This window comes from Eptatretus burgeri, chromosome 15 (assembly GCF_056783735.1).
Source record: "Eptatretus burgeri isolate ZD-2024b chromosome 15, Ebu_testis_v1, whole genome shotgun sequence".
NCBI classification, from domain to species: domain Eukaryota; kingdom Metazoa; phylum Chordata; class Myxini; order Myxiniformes; family Myxinidae; genus Eptatretus; species Eptatretus burgeri.
In genome coordinates this window covers 346,096-366,948 of record NC_140975.1, presented here as the reverse complement: position 1 = coordinate 366,948, position 20,853 = coordinate 346,096, and the positions used below count along the sequence as shown (strand labels likewise).

General features: G+C 42.4%; 1 protein-coding gene across 1 annotated transcript in view; it reads left to right on the top strand.

Annotated features, from left to right (window-relative positions):
- Positions 1 to 11,381: 11,381 nt before the first annotated feature.
- The window catches only part of LOC147011281 (uncharacterized), a 62,327-nt gene continuing 52,855 nt past the window's right edge, over positions 11,382 to 20,853 (top strand). Inside the window, exon 1 of the mRNA XM_085855960.1 lies at positions 11,382 to 11,781. Within this exon, the coding sequence (XP_085712086.1) occupies positions 11,526 to 11,781 (256 nt within the window). The 5' untranslated portion in view covers positions 11,382 to 11,525. The remainder of the gene's footprint in view (positions 11,782 to 20,853) is intronic.

The following is a 20,853-nucleotide window of genomic DNA, read 5'->3' as shown; positions in this document are numbered from 1 at the left end:
CTGGAGTGTCAAACAATTAATTAATGAGCGAATTGGACAAATCAACACTTTTTAAGCAGCCAGAACGACTGTTAAGTTCAATTCTGCAGTTTAAATTTTGAAATTCTGTTCAGGTAAAGCGATTATCGAGCTTATCACATTTCAGATGTAATGCATTTCAGGTTATCTCCGGATGGTGTTTATCTCTGGATGTGTCTGGTCAGTGTTTGTCTCCGGACATGTCTGGGTGGTGGTTAGCTCCGTACGTTTTTTTTCCAGGCGGTGTTTATCTCCGGACATTTCCAGGTGGTGGTTATCCGCAGATGGTGTTTATCACCAGGCGTGTCTGGACAGTGTTTATCTCCGGGCAGTGTTTATCTCCGGGTGGTGTTTATCTCTGAACGTGTCTGGGCGGTGTTTGTCTCTGGACGTGTACATTATTTTGGTTCCATCTTCACTGTTATTCTTTGCAGAATCATTTTCATGAGATAGTATGAATTGTAATCAACGCTCGACCACACATCACCCTTCCCCTCCCCTCACCTCATGCTTACCTCACCCAAACCTCCCACCCCTTCCATCCCCATACAATGCTCTGGACGTTTATCTGGACGTTTATATGCATTACAGCTTAAATGTAATCCGCTGTAGAATCTGAACCTGAACAGAATTTCAAAATTTAAACTGCGGAATTGAACTTAGCAGCAGTTCTGACTTTTGAAAAAGTGTTCATTTGTCCAATTCGTACATTTTTGATGCTCCGGTCATCTCCGGATGGTGTTTTGTGTGACCCATTCCTTTTCAACCATTTCGTTGGAGTACTTGCTTGAGTGCTTAACGGTGGTGGGCAGATCAATTCCAAAGTACTGCACTCAATTCCAACCATGGAATCGAAAGGAATCTCATAGTGAACCAGAATTTACATCAATTCCGAATAATTACTACTTTAGAGAAAGAAGTGTTTTTTTTCAGGGGAATTTTTTTTTGTCCCTGTTGGGCATGTTCCGGTTACACATGGCCTGGTAATGTATTAATTGAAAAGGAACACGCTCCTGGGGTATCCCGTTTGCAATATAGCAACAAAAAAAACAAGTCACTTGCAAACTAAACACGCCGCAAGGGCGTGTTCCTTTTTTTAAATTACCAACAAGGCATTTAAAGTTTGCCAGAGAGAGATATATAGGATATAGAGATATATATCCCATTAGTGATGGTTGAGAATGTGGATAAAAAGAAACCAAAGTCTGCAGCAACAACAATTTCACTTTCGCACTTGACGATTGAAAGCACTTTCACCCTCATAATGCCTGAAGATGCTGCCTTTCTTTCCTCACTCCCCCACTTCTCCTCTCTCTTCACCCCTCTCTCTCCTCTCCTATCTCTCTCTCTCTCTCTCTCTCTCTCTCTCTCTCTCTCTCTCTCTCTCTCTCTCTCTCTCATATCTGTCTCTCCCCCCCTCTTTTTCTCCTCTCCCTCCCTCGTTTCTTCGTATTCCCTTCAGTGAAGTGGCGGCTGATATTTGTAAATTGAGAGATAAAAGGCGAATTTGCCGTTTCTCAATATCGTGAGAATCTCATTCAGAGTCCAGTCTTGAGGTCGGATTCTCTAATGATTTATGAGTCGTTAATCATTTGCAATCTAATTGTGGAGTGAATATTTTTACCATTTGGTGGAAATCATATCCTGTACTTGTATCAACTGCTGATTATACACTCAAATTTAGATGCTGTTTTGATTGCACTATGACCTTTCATTGATGTGAGAGATTAATTATAAACCTGTTTTTGACACCACCAATTAAAGTATAAGAAACTAGTTGGAATTCATAGAATACTTACCCCATGCAGTCTTGAGAAGGACTTGGTGCGAGCTAACTCTTCTGGTGGCAAACTTGTAATAAAAATAAATGAAATTCAAATCAAATGGAAGACCAAATCAGTACAGTCCTGCATTGGAGTAATCAGAAGGAACCCGAACAAGCAAAGATGAAGTCATGAGGAGGAACCTGGATATGATTCGGGTTTAAACTGCTACTCTTCTCCACTCAAACCCATCCAGGCACAGCCAAGTGAGCTTTAATTCGAAAAATAAAAAAGAAAGCAGATTCAAAATATTAAACAATTCTTGCTATCAGACCATGCGTCCAATCAGATTGAAATAAAAACATGGATTCCCCATCACTACTAGATCATAATTCTGAAGTTTCATGTCGATTGATGAAGCAGTTCAAGAGAGAGAATGTTAAAAAAATATTTTCCTTCAAACCAACATGGCTTCCTGCCAAACCATGTGACTGAATTATTCCTGAACACACTAGTGTCCGCAAGGCTTGGGGAACGTGTGCGAAGTTTCCCCGAGATATGTCCAGCCATTCTGGATAAGGAGATTTTTAAACGTTTTAGGGTAAATCCAAAATGGCTGCCAAACCATGTGACCTATATCAGAGATGGGGAACATTTTGTTCCTCATGGATAGGTGGTGAAACTTGTTGAGTTTCTCCTCAATCTGGTCAACCGTTTTGGAGAAGAAGATTTTTTAATGTTCTCTTTTAAAGAGAAATATAGCTGCTTAACCACGTGACCGATGACATCATAATTTTTTTCTGTTGACCAATTTGTCCCGAGATCAGGTGTGGGAGCATGTGCCAAAGCAGCGCGTCACTGCATCCACTTTCCTCCGCTACTCCAGGGGCCTCCGTCTGGCTATCCTCCAGGCAAATGTCTGGTCTATCCCCATCTCCTTGAGATGCTGATCAACCTGCTGCAACCACGAGCCACCTGGTTGGCCCGTTGGCCTCCTCCACTCACGAGGCTCCCTCGCTGAGAGAATCTGGTGAGCAGGATCAGCATCAAGAAAACGAGCCACATGTCCATACAGCTGCAGGTGATGCTCACGGACTATGCAAGTAACAAATCTTATTTGATTCTCTCTCATCAGCCGCTCATTGGACACAAAGTCTGACCAGTGATGGCCAAGGATTTTTCAAAGAGACCTGGTATGGAAGGAGTTAAGCCTCTGTCTCAGGTCCCTGAACAAGTCCAAGTCCACATCCGTAGAGCAAGACAAGATGCATGAAGGACTTAAAGACTCTGACTTTCATCCTCCTGCATTGGTACCAACAGCGCCACACCCCATGATCCAATCCATGAATCCATGACTCTCCAGGCCCGACCCAGACATTGATTGACCTCTGGCTCACAACATGTGGAGACATGAATATCACTGCCAAGGTAAGTGAATCTCTCCATGACCTCAACATCCTCACCACAAACAAGTACAGACAAGATGGCAGCATCCACGATGTCATTGAAAGCCTGGATCTTAGTTTTGACCCAGGAAACCCATAATCCCAGCGGCTCCCACTCCTCATTCAGTGCCTCGAGGGCCCCCAAAAGGATATCAAGCATCTCCGCAAAGATGACTGAATCATCTGCGAAATCAAGGTCAGAGATCTTGACATTCCAAAACCACACCCTACAACTTAATCTCTTCAAAATCCTCCCAATAATCCAGTTCATACAAGTGCTGAAAAGTGTGGGGGCCAATACACACCCATGACTAACTCCAGCAACATCTGTAAATAAGTCAGAGATGATACCACCATACCTCACAGCACTCTCCGTATCAGAATATAGTTCAGAAATTGGATTGATCAGTTTTGGTGGCACCCCACGAAGAAAGAGAATCCTCCTGAGGGCATCCTCATTCACTGAATCAAACGCTTTACGGATATTAACTAAAGGTGTGAGCAGCCCCTGCTGAAACTCTCATCTGCATACGGTAAGGACCCGAAGAGCAAGGACACGGTCAATTATTGACCTCTTTGGTGTGAAGCCTGACTGCTCTGGGCACTGGTGCTTAAGCAGAAGGTGGCCAGCCACATCAATAATTTTCCGAGCAAAGACTGGCCAGCATTGAGAGCAGCATCACACCTCAGTAACTGTTGCAGTCCTGGCGATCACCCTTCCCTTTCCAGAGAGCAGGCCCGTCGCTGGGGGGAGGGGGGAATTTGGGTGCAATGCCCCCCCATGGCGCATCTGGTGCCCCCCCCCACTTGTACGCCACCCATTTATGCCCTGTTGCACACTGTGAACAACTTGGTGTTTAAGGACGAGCGCCCACTGTGAACTTGCTGTTTAAGAGTTCACCTGTGTGAACTAAAACCCTTATTCCAGATGTTCAACGTGGTGACTAATAAGGCCTTCTTGCATAAACTGTTCTTTAATAATATCCTTCTTTGAATAAGAATCAAGAGATAAGTCAAGTGTGCGCTTCCCAACGCATCTCCAAATGCAATTGGCAAGACAATACAGTCCAAGACCACAAGATAAAAGATAATAACGCAAGCACCAACGCCAGCAGCCAAGACCTCGTGTCGATGTTGTGGGTGGTTATATATATATATATATATATATATATATATATATATATATATATATATATATATATATATATATATATATATATATATATATATATATATATATATATATATATATATATATCGTGGATCATTTAGTTTTAAGGAAGAGCCAATCAGCGTATTCAATATGGAGACCCTATTGAGCAGGTTACCTGATTGGTTGTAAGTTAGTTATAAATGTAATATAGTCATAATATGATTAAGGAAAAGACATAAATTTACATTATTAAAGATGAAGTGCACGTGCACCATGTGACCTTCACAACCCGTCAACCCTCCATCTTACAAAAGTAATTTTATAATAAAAATTAAAAATATGTGTGTTTGCAATCGTGCTTACATTTGAAATTATGCAGATAAAACCTGTTTTTGATGGATGAATCATTTAATAAATAAAACCGTCAACCGTGAAATCTCGCGAGTCACGACATTAGTGACGCGAGTCACGAGGGCCGAATCACAGAGCACGAGCTCGCAGCAGGAGAAAAAGACGGGGATGATGGATAAACGAAAATGGCTCAGAAAAGGAAAAAATGCAAGCGACGAAAATGAAGAAGATGATGAAAGACATGTTTTGGGAGGAGTTGGAGGAGGAGGAGGAAAAGACGATCATGTCGATGAAATACCGACAGAAGCTGGCCAACCTGGCCAAGCCAGCAACGTCAGCCCTGCGGCTGGAGCCCCAGCACAGACAGCCGAGTTTCCACGCTCGGCGGCGGCCTCGGAGTCGGGTGTGACTGTCAAGCCACTTCCCGATGATCTTGGAAGTGAGAGACCGAATCAAGTTGTTCTACAGTGGTACCCTGGCCATCTGTTTGAGAACAAGAGTCGCTCGTTTGTGTCCTCGTGGTACCAGACTAATGAATGGCTGGAATACAGTGTGCAGACAGATGCAGCATTCTGCTATCCATGTAGGAATAGAAGTTTAACACTGCACGTGGCCCAGTGGACTCTACTTTCACAGAGCGAGGCTATCGGAATTGGAAACATGCCGTTGAGAAAGGCAGGGGGTTTCACAAACACGCAACTTCAAAGGAACATTTAACTTGTGTTTTGAGGTGGAAGGAGAATGAGAGGCGCATCGATTGTGGTCAGATTTCCACACTCCTCAATGCTGACCAGCTAAATAGAAACCGGTACTATGTGTCTGCTCTTAAAGATGTTGTGGGATTTCTCGCCGAAAATCAGATACCTTTTAGAGGGAGCCTTGATAATTTTGAAGATATGTCACACGGGCACAGTGGGCTCTTTCTCTCGCTTTTAAACTACACACTCAAAAAAAGACACCGAGCTCGCCGAAATAATAAAGCATATCCCACGAAACGCAAGCTATACTAGTCCGGAAATGCAGAATGAACTGATCTGCACATTGAGTAATGTTGTGACGGATGCCATCGTGGAAGAAGTAGGCACATCGTGGTTTACCATCAAGGTGGATGGGACAAGGGACCCCACTGAATGTGAGAACATATCAATCATCATTCGCTTTGTATCTGCATCAAATGAAGCAACAGAGCGTCTACTCACACTAGCTACAGCCGACGCTGGAGATGCAAAAACATTGGCAGACCTAATAATTGCAGAGCTGATAAAAACAGGACTTGACGCATCAAAAATATTAAGTCAGGTGTACGACGGGGCTTCGGTAATGGCTGGGAAGCATGGTGGGGTGCAAAATTTGTTGCAAGAGATATTGGAAAGAGAAATCCCCTATGTACACTTCTTAAATCACCAACTCCATCTGGTAGTTATCCACGCACTGGCAGCAGAGAAAGCTGTCACTGATTTCCTCGAGGTTTGTTGTTGCCTGTACAAATTCTTCAGAAAGCCCACTGTTGCTGCACAGTATAAAGGTGAGCGGTTAAAACGACTTCTTGATCAAAGGTGGACGGGACATTTAGCCACCGTGTCTGTGATCATAGGATCTTTTAAGGATATCACATCCTTACTGTCGGAGATTGATGCAGAGCGCGCCTACGGTGCAGAGATGAGGATGGAGGCTATTGGGCTTTTGTAGGAAGTCTCTGGGCCTGCCTTCATGTTCATTGCTATCTTTGTACAAAAACTGCTGATGTTGTTAGATGGCCCGAACAGACTCTTGCAGGCAGAGGACATGGACTTGCTAATGGGGTTGGAACTGGTGGTGAGTGCTACAGAGTGCGTGAAGAAACTCCGCTCTGAGGATGAGTTCACTGATCTGTGGAACAAGGCCAACGATGCTCACACTTCTACACCTACACCACCAAAACGGAGACGCACAATGCAGAAGAACTTGGAACAGTTTGTAGTTTTGGAGACTACAGGACAAAACAACGACAATGACAAGACGGAACTGCAGAGGGTTTTTACAGCGCAATTGACACTGTGCTTGGAGAGATCGCTCAGCGCTTCAGTGAGCGCAACACACAACTCGCCCGTTCACTCTCTGCCTTGAATCCTGAAAATGGCACGTTTTTGGATCCCCACTTGCTCCAGCACATCATGACATTAACAAAGTCAACCATCAGTGAAACAGAGTGTGTGGTTGCAAAGCAGTTTATTTGCTCACAGACAGAAAAGCAGCCAAACAAGAGATGGACAACACAAAAACTCCTCTCAACTTACCACAAAATGCTGGAAGCCATGCCAAGTGTAGTGACTGCTATGAGACTTGGACTAACACTTTGTGCATCCACTGCCATGTGTGAAAACTCATTCTCAATATTGAGGAATGTCTTCACTGACCATCGACGGTCCATGCGCCATGCACGCAAGGCACAACTGGTACGGCTGGCCTTCGAGAGAGACCTCACACGTAAATGCCTGAATGAATGGAAGGAGAAGGTCCTCAGAAGATTCCACACCGAGACACGTCGCCTGCAGCTCTTCTGACAGCGAGTACAGTGGTATAAAAACTATACAAGGAGTTCAGATTGTGTGTGTGACTGCTGGTGATGCGTGTGTGGTTGTGGTTGCAGTGTGGTTGTGGTCAGCACCCGCCGTGGTCGGCTGCTTTGTACTTCTGATGTTTAAGTTAAATGTTGTGTTTGGTGCTTTGCATATCCCATATCTAGTGCTTTGTGCATAACCTTACCACTGTGTAATTGACTGCTTTAAATGCGGACCTTGTGGTATCTTCAGGCTGGTCGTATTTGCTGTTGATAGTTTAACGTGATGATCGCAGGTCATAGCCCACTGTATCTTATTTCAAAGTGCACTGATTCTGGTGCCAACCTCCCCCGTTTAGTCATTGTATCTCTGGTATATTAATTTTCTAATGCCAATTCTTCACAACACCTTGTATAAGTGCACCTGAATTGGTGCCAATTGTCTAATCATTGAATATTTGCATTGTGAATGCGCCAGTTTGTTGCGGCTCTCCTGCATTTGAATAATTTTAGGCCAAAAACATCGGAACATATTAAATCTAGCTGAGATCAATTTGGTTAGTATGCGACGGCAACCTCAGTATAGATGTGCCAATGCTGCATGAATACAATAGTATACCGGGTTATCAAAAATATAAAATATAATAATTGTGCCCCCCCATCCAGTTCATATGCCCCCCTTAATACTGAGCCCTGGCTACGGGCCTGCCAGAGAGGGACAACAAGGCCCCTCTTCCAGTCAGTTGGGACGATGCCTGTGTTCCAGACAGAGTACAAAACTGCATGCAATGGCACGAGTGCAGCATTTCCACTAGCCTTGAGAAGTTCAGCATGGATGCCACAGATCCCTGGAGCTTTACCCCCATTTCAACCTGTTCACCACAGCTGGTGGTTCCACAAACGAAGGTAGACCATACTTGATTGGACGGTCAGCAACAGTTATTGTAAAACCCCTGACATCCAACTCTACAGCTGGTCGGTCAGCCTGCTACAGCTGCTCAAAGTAACCAGCCCTGCGGGCCTTCACCTTGGAGCCCTGCCAAGAGTGATCACCCGACGCTCTAACTGCAGTACACCAAGGGACGGGCTTAGAGGAACATAATGTTAGAATTCCTCTGTAAGCAGGATGAGAATCTCTTAACCACAGGTGATGCTCTACCTCTTCACAGATTCCTCACACACAGGCCTCCTTATCTGCCCTCTGTGCACTTGCAGTTTTACTCCTCAACTCTCTGAGCAGCTCAGCTCAGCCATTAATCCTGGTCCTGTGACTCTGGTCAATGGTATCCAGTGTTGCTTCGGAGACAAAGTTCTTCTTCGCCTAATGGTGGGTTCCAAGACATCCACCAGCAACATCAAGGATAGTAGTCTTGAAGGCACTTCACAACTCTTCAGGAAACCTCAAAACACCCAGTCCCCCAAAATCCCCACTAATCCTGTTTGCAAAGTCCTCAGCTACGCTCAAGCGTCAGACCGCTTGCCAACATCCACCTAAGCTGGGATGGTACCATTCTCCCAGATTTAAGCTGCAACTTCAGAGTTGCTACCACAAGCCTGTGGTCAGTATTGAGGAACAAACACTCCAGGAGACCCTGCATTTCTGAGTCATCCCCCAGCGCCTATCAATGAGGACAAAGTCAATCTCCTTTGTCACACCACCAGCGTTGGAATACCAATTCCTGTTGGCACTGAAACCATGAACCAGCCACCCTCAGTCCACAACTCCTTACAAAGGCAAGAGCTTTGTGCTCTTCTTGTTCACACTTCCAGACCCATTGGGACCAACACATGTCTCCTAACCATCCCTATCAGTAACAGACGATGCATTGAAATCCCCCAAGACTGGAAGTGTATTTCGCCTGGGGCACTGATCAACCACAGTCTTGAGCATGGCATGGAATGTGTCCTTCACTGTGAGATCACTCGCCTCAGTCAGAGCATATACAGACACCAGGGAAAGGACACCCAAAGAGTGACAAATCCTCAGTTTCATAATACGCTTGTTGACCAATGTTACCTCAATTATCATGGGAGTTAGCTTATTGGACACAGCTACAGCAACTCCTTCGGCATGGTAACCATCAGAGCGACCAGAACAGTAGTTGGTTTAACCACCCGCCGTGATCCCGCCAATATCTGGTGTCCGAATCTCAGAGAGTGCTGCAATACTGATGTCTAAACGCTGGAGCTCAGATGATAGCAGAGACAGGTGATCATCCTCTCTTAGGGATAGGACATTCCAGGCAACCACCCAAAGTATCACCTCATGTTAACCCAAGGAGACCGTAGTCTGGTGGATGACACCTCAGCGCCACCCCGACACACACGACCGCAATCTGACCCAGGAAGGTCACTCTGTGCTTTTCCTCCTTTCATCAAAGAATGGGGGTCTCGATGGCTTTCCCTCAATTCCGTCATTTGGTGAGCTGCCTTATGCAGGGCACGGAGTATTTTTTTTTTTGCATTTTTGGGTTTTGCGGAATGAAGTGTTTTACGGTGGTCAGAGTGCAAATCCTTCCACCATCCTCCTCGAGAGAGGTACCCAGCTGCAGGAGGTTGTCCACAGACACAGTTGGGCACCAGATATGGATGGCCTTTGGCAGGTTTTTGGCAAAACCCTTTGACAGGTTTTGTTTTTAATTCTCCTGGGTGTCCAGATACACCCTACTCCCCAGAAATCCTGGTGTGGGAGATGGTTTAGTCGCCGACAACCCGACCATGAAACAGGTTGGTACAGCTTTGGATGATACCTGTAGCAAGTCACAGATCTGATTTGGCCTGACCTGACAATAGATGACCCTCAAGATTTTTCATCCTGATTGGATGTAGCGTTCCACATATGCATTTATCACGTCACAATGAAGGCACCTATGACGTCATAAAAATCACACTTATTCCCCAGGGCGAGTACTTGCCATGCGCCAAGTTTCAATTTTTCCTATGGAGCGGTTTCGGAGATGCAGAGTTCCAACGTTTCTCCTTTTTTTCAAAATTGCTGCGACACCATGTAACCTATGACGTCATAATTCTACACGAGTTTGCGCACTTCTGGTGAAAATTATCCACAATTAATCCATCCTATACGAGTTTGCACACCTGGTGAAAATTCGACACAATAACATTCTACACGAGTTTGCGCACATCTGGTGAAAATTTCGTGTCAATCAAGCAAGCGGTTCCAATGAAAAGGAAATCACAAAATGCAGACACGTGCGTATGCACGTACGCACGTACGGTACCAATCCGCTGATCCCCGGTTTCGTTTCATGAGCATGCGTTAAATATAAAGTATGAAAAATGTGGGCACATGACACATGACATGTACAATGAGCTGTTTTGAAAGTTTTTGGACACCTTGCGTATGACACGTGTGACGTTTCACAAAATGGAACAAAGAGGTTCATTTTTAATTTTTCCACAATAAATAATTAGTGCAATTGCACCAAAAAAAGGCAAGAAGAGCAGTTGTAAAATAAAAATATATTCAAACTATATTTTACTCTTTCCTTTTTTTTGAGCTAATGATGGTCTTATTTTGTTTTCATGTTTTGTCATTTTTTTTGTTATTGTGGCCAGGGACCTCAAAAGCTGTAAGTGGTCTGAGCCTCTCTGATCCTCTGAGGGGTCCTCCACGGTGTATGATGGTCATGTGTAGATTTACCAAATGTGGAGTACATTTTGTTGCAGCTCTTGTGTATCACGTGCTGGAGTGACTTTTCCACAGTTCTCGATCCATTTCCCAGACGGCAGACGAGTTTGATGGTGGTCACGTCAGGAATCTGCGGTGTTCATGGAAGAAGCTGCAACCCACTCAACGATCTCTTCCAGGCAGAGGTCGTCCTGTACAATATTCCTGCAATAACTGTTCCCTCCCACAAAATGCCTTTCAGTTCCACACAAAACCCTTTTACCACTCACTATATCATTCTGAATCCGAATCTTGCTGAGACTTGAACTTTTCTTTTATATATCATTGAACAACGCAATGTTTTGTGATTTCCGAAGGATGTGATCAGCTTTTGATTATTAAACGTACACATTAAAAGCACACACAGTGAGTGAGTTGGACGTGGAACGCCTGCTCTCCGCGATAAGCGCGCCGTGGTCGAGCCATTTCCGAGCTACTCCAGGCGTCACTTGGCGGTCTCTGCATTCTCTCGACTCTCCCCCATCTCTCCGTCTCTCTCCCTACACTCGACATCCTGCCTACGCTCCAATTTGTGTCCGCAACCGTCCCTGTCCCCTACGTGCTCCATATGGCGAGCAAAGACCGTGTGCGGAGGCCATGCGTCCTTCATCGAGTGCTGTCCGTGCTTCTACAGCGTTTCTTTAGGCGAAGACGTGAGACCCCCATACTCACCTCTCCAAAACCAGCACGTCAGACCACTCAAGAACCCCCAACCCCATCTCTGCACACGTCGACCTCTCACCGACTCACACCCCAATCCCAACACTCCCTGAACCCTTTTTCCTCTCCTGAAGAGAACGTTCTAACATTTAATCATATTCCAGGTAAACCTGAAAGGCCTTTTCTTTCTGTTTAACTATGTGATAATCATGACGGTTTCAAAACATTGTCAATCCACTCAGTTGTGAATTTGTAATGTATCTGTTCTCTTTATATTATATATGTTCTCTGTATATTATATCTATTCTGTGTATATTGTATATGTTCTGTGTGTATTATATCTGTTCTCTTTATATTATATCTGTTCTCTGCATATTATATCTGTTTAGTGTATGTTATATCTGTTCGATGCATATCACATCTGTTCTCTTTATATTCTTTATGTTTTCTTGATATTATATCTGTTTTCTTTATATTATATATGTTCTCAGAATATTATATCTGTTCTCTTCATACGAGATATGTTCTCTGTATATTATATCTATTCTCTCTATATTCTATATGTTCTGTGTGTATTATATCTGTTCTCTTTATATTCTATATGTTCTGTGTGTATTATATCTGTTCTCTTTATATTATATCTGTTCTCTGTATATTATATCTGTTTACTGTATGTTATATATGTTCTCTTTATATTACATCTGTTCTCTTTATATTATATCTGTTTACTGTATGTTATATCTGTTCTATGCATATTACATCTGTTCTCTTGATATTATATATGTTCTCTGTATATTATATCTGTTTACTGTATGTTATATATGTTCTCTTTATATTACATCTGTTCTCTTTATATTATATCTGTTCTCTGTATATTATATCTGTTTACTGTATGTTATATCTGTTCTATGCAGAGTACATCTGTTCTCTTTATATTATATCTGTTCTCTTTGTATTATATATGTTCTCTGTATATTATATCTATTCTGTGTATATTGTATTTGTACTGTGTGTATTATATCTGTTCTCTTTATATTATATCTGTTCTCTGTATATTATATCTGTTTAGTGTATGTTATATCTGTTCTATGCATATTACATATGTTCTCTATATTCTTTATGTTTTCTTGATATTATATGTTTTCTTTATATTATATATGTTCTCTGTATGTTATATATGTTCTCTGTATATTATATATGTTTTCTGTGTATTATATCTGTTCTCTTCATACTATATATGTTCTCTGTATATTATATCTATTCTCTGTATATTGTATATGTTCTGTGTGTATTATATCTGTTTTCTTTATATTCTCGCTGTTCTTTTTATATTATATCTGTACTCAGTATATTATATCTGTTCTCTTTATATTATATATGCTCTCTGTATATGATATCTGTTCTATGTATGTTGCATCTGATCACTGTATTTTATATCTGTTATATGTATATTACATCTGTTCTATGTATATTCTCTATGTTCTCAGTATATTATATCTGGTCTCTTTATATTATATCTGTTCTCTTTGTGTGGGAGTGTGAAAAGTGTGGGAGCCAGTACACACCCCTGACGAACTCCAGTAACAACTGGAAATAAGTCAAAGATGGTATCACCACATCTCACAGCACTCTCAGTACCAGAGTATAGTTCAGACATCAGAACGATCAGTTTTGGTGGCACCCCACGAAGACCAAGAACCCTCCAGAGGGCATCCCGATTCACTGAACCGAACGTTTTACAGAGATCAACATCAGTTGCAAGCTGCCCCTGCCGAAACTCTCATCTGCGTTCGGTGAGGACCCGAAGAGCAAGGATACGGTCAATCGTTGACCTCTTTGGTGAAAAGCCTGACTGCTCTGGACACTGGTGCTCAAGCAGATGGTGGCAAACCCTTTCAAGAATTATCCGAGCAAAGACCTTGCCCGGCACTGAGAGCAGCGTCACCCCTCGGTAGTTGTTGCAGTCTTGGCGATCACCCTTCCCTTTCCAGAGAGGGACAACAAAACCCCTCTTCCAGTCAGTTGGGATGATGCCTGTGTTCCAGGCAGAGCACAGAACTGCATGCAACGACATGAGAGCAGCAATTCCACCAGCCTTGAGAAGTTCAGCATGGATGCCACAGATGCCTGGAGCTTAACCCCACTTCAACTGGTTCAACGCAGCCTGTGTTTCCACAAACGAAGGTGGACCACAGTTGATTGGAGGGTCAGCAACAGGGATTGTAACACCCCTGACGTCCAACTCGACAGCTGGTGGATCAGCCTGGTACAACCGCTCAAAGTAACTGACCCAGTGGACCTTCACTTTAGACTCCTCTGTCAAGAGCCTACCACCCTCCACTCTAACTGCAGTACACCAAGGGATGGGCTTGGATGAACGCAATGCGCAAATTCCCCTGTAAGCAGGACGAGAATCACTTGACCACAGGTGATGCTCTACCCCCTCACAGATTCCTCGCACATAGGCCTTCTTGTCCACCTTGAGCGCACGTACAGTTTTACGCCTCAGCTCCCTGAACAGCTGTTTTCTATATATTGTATCTGTTCTCTGTATATTATATCTGTTCTCTGTATATTATATCTGTTCTCTGTATATTATATCTGTTCTCTCTATATTATTTCTGTTCTCTGTATATTATATCTGTTCTGTGTATATTATATCTGTTCTCTCTATATTCTATCTGTTCTCTGTATATTATATCTGTTCTCTCTATATTATTTCTGTTCTCTGTATATTATATCTGTTCTGTGTATATTATATCTGTTCTGTGTATATTATATCTGTTCTCTCTATATTCTATCTGTTCTCTGTATATTCTATCTGTTCTCTGTATATTATATCTGTTCGGTGCATGTGATATATGTTCTCAGTGTATTATATCTGTTCGGTGCATGTAATATATGTTCTCTGTGTATTATATCTGTTCGGTGTATATTATATCTGTTCTCTGTATATTATATCTGTTCTCTGTATATTATATGTGTTCGGTGCATGTAAAATATGTTCTCTGTGTATTATATCTGTTCTCTGTATATTATATCTGTTCTCTGTATATTATATCTGTTCTCTGTATATTATATCTGTTCTCTGTATATTATATCTGTTCGGTGCATGTAAAATATGTTCTCTGTGTATTATATCTGTTTGGTGCATGTAATATATGTTCTCAGTTTATTATATCTGTTCGGTGCATGTAATATATGTTCTCTGTGTATTATATCTGTTCGGTGCATGTAATATATGTTCTCAGTGTATTATATCTGTTCTCTGTATATTATATCTGTTCGGTGCATGTAATATATGTTCTTTGTGTATTATATCTGTTCGGTGTATATTATATATGTTCTCTGTATATTATATCTGTTCTCTGTGTATTATATCTGTTCGGTGCATGTAAAATATGTTCTCTGTGTATTACATCTGTTCGGTGCATGTAATATATGTTCTCTGTTTATTATATCTGTTCGGTGTATATTATATATGTTCTCTGTATATTATACCTGTTCTCTGCATATTATATCTGTTCAGTGCATGTAAAATATGTTCTCTGTGTATTATATGTGTTCTCAATGTATTATATGTGTTCTCTGTGTATTATATGTGTTCTCTGTGTATTATATGTGTTCTCCGTGTATTATATCTGTTCGGTGCATGTAATATATGTTCTCTGTGTATTATATCTGTTCGGTGTATATTATATCTGTTCTCTGTATATTATACCTGCATCTCTGTATATTATTGTAACATATTATCTGAGTACATATGTACTGAGAACATATTATCTCTGTATATTATTCTCTGCATATTATATCTGTTCGGTGCATGTAATATATGTTCTCTGTGTATTATATCTGTTATCTGTATGTTATATCTGTTCTCTGAACATTATATCTGTTCTGTGCATACTATATGTGCTCTGTGTATATTGTTGCGAATTCGTGCCCGCCGGCGTGCGGACGGCGCATAACTCGAATCGCGGCATGTCGCCCACCGGATGGACAATTCTATCGTGACCCTCTCGAACCAACGCTGGGAGCTAGTCACGGGTGGGCCTTTCGACCTCACCACAATCGTGCCAATCGGCCACCCCGCGTAGGATAGGGTTGTTTGCCAAACTCGACCTGCCTAAGTTCCCACGTGTATGGTAAACCGGGCGATCGTACCTCGCCGCAGGTCAACTCCGGACACAAACCGCTTGGGCGGCCCGTTCCGTACTATCGGGATAACCGAGCGGTGTTATCGTCGACCTGGATGGTTCAGATTAATTTCCGGGATGTTGCACCCACTACGAACCCTTTACGTGAAGCAAGATGGAGGGTCAATAGAGAAAAGACAAAGCGAAACGGGCACAGTTCAACAAGCAAGCATTTTATTTCCCGGCACACGGAAAGCACGTATATACAGCCATACACAAAAAGCAAATGCAAGAAGAAAAGCAGTTAAAACCGATTACGCGCACACGGCAACACTTATAGAGTTTTACTTCACAGATGGCGCCAACACAGACATTTGCACAAAAACCCCCAAAAAAAGAAAGAAGCCACCCTCACAGACAAGGAGGCAGACAGACCTGTAGGCCAAATGTGCGCGTGACCTGGAGGAGCGGCCAGGTCCGCGAAACCGGGGAGGTCTTACCCACATCCTCGTGACACGTTGGCGGGCAAGCCGCAAATGTGGCCGCGCCGCTGTGCTCCGACTCCGTGCCCCTTGGCGGGTTTCGTTGGCACGACATTTGGGGTGGGGTGAGAACGGGGCCCCCTTTTGCACGATCTCAGCGCGGGGGAAAAGGGGGAATTGTTGATGCCCTGGGGGAGGGGAGTGGCTGGCTTGGGTCCCGCGACGAGACGAGCGATCCCCCACACCACAACCTCGTCGCCGACCACCATCCTTCCTGCCTCGGAACCGAGCTCCCTTGCTTGCAGTGTATTATATCTGTTCTCGGAGTATTATATCTGTTCGGTGCATGTAATATCTATTCTCTGTGTATTATATCTGTTCTCTGCATGTAATATCTGTTCTCTGTGTATTATATCTGTTCTCTGTGTATTATATCTGTTCTCTGTGTATTATATCTGTTCTCTGCGTATTATATCTGTTCGGTGCATGTAATATCTGTTCTCTGTGTATTATATCTGTTCTCTGTATATTATATCTGTTCTCTGTGCATTATTTCTGTTCTCTGCATATTCTATCTGTTCTGTGCATATTATATCTGTTATCTGTGCATTATTTCTGTGCTGTGTATATTATGTCTGTTCTGTGTATATTATATCTGTTATCTCTGAATTATTTCAGTTCTCTGCATATTATATCTGTTCGGTGCATGTAATATCTGTTCTCTGTGTATTATATCTGTTCGGTGTATATTATATCTGTTCTCTGTGTATTATATCTGTTCGGTGTATGTAATATATGTTCTGTGTGTATTATATCTGTTCTCTGTGTATTATATCTGTTCTCTGCGTATTATATCTATTCGGTGCATGCTATATGTGTTATGTGTATATTATATCTGTTATCTGTGCATTATTTCTGTTCTGTGTATGTTATATCTGTTCACGGTGTATAATATCTGTTCTCTGTTTATTATATCTGCTCTGTGGATATAAAATTTGTTCTCAGCGTATTATATCAGTTCTGTGTAGATTGTATCTGTTTTGTGTCTATAACATCTGTTCTCTGCATATTACAAATGTTTTCTTCAAAAAAAAAAATCTGTTCTGTGCATAATAAATCTGTTCTCTGTATATTATATCTGTTCTCTGTATATCATATCTGTTATTTTCATATTATATCTGTTCTCTGTGGATTATATCTGTTTTGTGTATTTTATATCTGTTCTCTGTTTATTATATCTGTTCTCTGTATATCATATCTGTTCTCTTTATATTCTATCTGTTCTGTGTAAATTATATCTGTTTTTTTCCATATTATATCTGTTCTGTGTGTATTATATCTGTTCTGTGTGTATTATATCTGCTCTTTCTATATTATGTCTGTTCTCAGTATATTATATCTGTTCTCTTTATATTCTATCTGTTCTGTGTATAATATATCTGTTCTTTCTTTATTATATCTGTTCTCTGTATATCATATCTGTTATTTCCATATTATATTTGTTCTCTGTGGATTATATCTGTTTTATGTATTTTATATCTGTTCTCTGTTTATTATATCTGTTCTCTCTGTATATCATATCTGTTCTCTTTATATTCTATGTTCTGTGTATATTATAACTTGTTTTTTCCATATTATATCTGTTCTCAGTGGATTATATCTGTTTTGTGTATTTTATATCTGTTCTCTGTTTATTATTTCTGTTCTGTGCATATCATATCTGTTCTCTGTACGTTTTGTCTGCTCTGTGTATATTATATCTTTTTGCTGTATATTATATCTATTGACTGTATATTACATATGTTCTCTGTGTATTATGTGAGTTCTTTTTTTTTTGTATACCTTGTCAAGGCTCATATGAGAGATTACACACAATGCACAGCAAGGGGGGAATGAGACAAGAGGAGTGGGAGTTGGAAAGACAAAACAGTGGGGAACAAAGACATTAGGAGATCTGTGGAACGGAGAGGGTTGGGGCAGGGAACACGTGGTTTACAAGATGGACATTACAGGGACCTTCAGGAAGGAAAGCAGGGAATTAGAAGGAGGTGGGGTTGGGGTGCATTAACGGGGGAAGAAAAGATTGAGGATTTGGATGGGGGATGATAAGAGGTGGGTGTGAACAGCTGTTTTGAAGGTTTGGAGGGAAGAATGGGATGTAACAGAGTGAGGGAGTTTAGTCCAAAGGCAGGAAAAAAGAGGAATGAAATAGTGAAGCTGAGCAGTGATTCGTGATTTTGGTAGTTTTACGAGAGGGGGATTGTTGGCGGCCCTTGAGCGCCCTTCGAAATATGGTGGGGACAAATCGCAGACAGCAGGGGGCAGGGGGGGGCGAGACCGGAGAGGAGACGGCACAAGACAGAAAGACCACCGACTTGCCTGCGGTGAGAGAGTTAGAGGCCCACAGAATCAGCCTCATCGCGGGAGATGTCAGTGATCCGAAATGCCTTGGTTTCCATAGCGTGAAGCCGAGAAAGGTGGGAGGCAGGAGCACCAGCCCACAGGGGAGAGCAATACTCCATAAGGCTGCGGACGAAAGCTTTGTATGTGGTCAGGAGCTCAGGCAGGCCGAGCAAGGACTTTGCACGACAGAGGATTCCCAATTCGCGACTGGCTTTGGAGGCCAGGTTGGAAATGTGGCTTTCCTAGAAAAGATCATGGCAGGAAGAGGGGATGAAAGAACTCCATTTAGGGCCACACGTTGACTGCGACAGGAGAGGACGTCTGTGAGCCATGAGTGGAGATGGCCTTGGATACCATAGGAAGAGAGTTTGGTGAAGGCCCAGTCACACCTTGACGTTTTAGCCAGCTTATGCCGATTTTTGGAAAATTTGTGTAAAACGCTGGTACACGTCGAATACGTTATGGGTAAGTTTTGATAACATTGAGAGCACGCTGAAAAACACTGCCATACGTCGTAGTACGCTGGCTTTAACCGTTGTTCTTTTCGCTTGTCCTCAAATTTTCCATGCTTGAAATTTTAAGACTTATGCCAGCGTATGACTCACACGTTCCGCATAACGCTGGCCATAACTTGTAGGCACGTTACGCGATCGTCGACACACGTTACTTGTAAGTTACTCATAAGCCGAAACACGTCGAGGTAATGTTTAGTGTACCCGAAACTTATTTCTAACCTATGAGTAACGTGTTGTACGCACGATATGCGAACGTTGGCTCACGTCGACAAAAGTTACTTGTAAGGTACTCATAAGTCGAAACACGTCGAGGTAATGGTTAGCGTCAGTGTTCCAGACTCCATGGTTTTTTTTTTTTGGGTTTTTTTTTTCTGCGGTATGACGGTGATGTTGCCACTTCGATTTGTAGTGCAGTTATAATATAGTATAATTAAAAGGTTGCCGCTCAACGATTTAAATCAGAACCGCACGAGAAATTGAAGTGTCAACATGACCGTCATACTGAAAGAAAAAAAAAACCATGGAGTCTGGAACACTAACGCTAACCATTACCTTGAGTGTTTCGACTTATGAATAACTTATAAGTAACTTTTGTCGACGTGTGCCAACGATCGCATATCGTGCGTACAACTTATTCCCATCGCATACAGAGCGTGTGTCATACGGCAAGTACGTCGTAAAAGTTTTAACACGTTTAAAAGTACAAGACGTACTCCATTTAATATGACGTACGATAGCGTACTTTAGCGTTCTATTCACGCATACCAAACTTACCCATAACATATTCGATGTGTGCCAGCGTTTGATGCATTTTTCAGAGGTTGGCATACGCTGGCAAGATCGCCAAGGTGTGACTGCGATGTTGACACTTCCATTTCTCCGGCCGTTATGATTTGAATCGTTGTGCGGTAGCCTTTTAATAGGCTACGCCACGTGATCGTCGGCGATACGTGCAGCGCGCTATGCATAAGTTAGACTCTCGTTGGGCATAGGTTGTGAACGCCGACAACAGGCGAAGCATTCGTTGGTATAAGTTATCTATAAGACAATGAAACGTTCTGTGTCCGTTACTAATATGTTATGCATACGACCAACCCGTTATGAATACGTCCGAATCTTAAAAAAAAATCAAAATTTCAACGTCAGCCGGTGTTTTACATACATTTTGATACGTTGCCATTGCTGGCTAAAACGTCAAGGTGTGACTGGGTCTTGAGCAGAGAAGGGTGCCAGACCATGTCAAAAACACACGATATGTCTCGGGAAATGGCTCTGATTTCATGTCTGGCATTGAGGACCTCCAGCCATTGTTGAGAGAGCAGAAGCAGCATATCCAGGGTAGAGTAACCTGGTCTGAAACCAAATCGATGATCTGAAATCAAGCCATTGGAGAAGAGGAAGGATTTGATGTCTGAAGCGATGATGGATTCCATAACCTTGCTGATGATTGGGAGAAGGCTGATTTGTCTGTTGTTGCAGGGATCTACTTTTGCACCTTTTTTTATGCAGGACAATGATGTTTGCTGATTTCCAAGCAGATGGCAGGTGACCTTGAGCAGTTTTCCGCCTCAGCTCCCTGAACAGCTCAACTCTGCCATTCAGCTTGGCTCTGTGACTCTGGTAAATACTATCCAGTGTCCCTTGAGACAAAATTCTTCTTCGCCTGATGGTGAGTTCCAACATCATCACTGGCAACATCA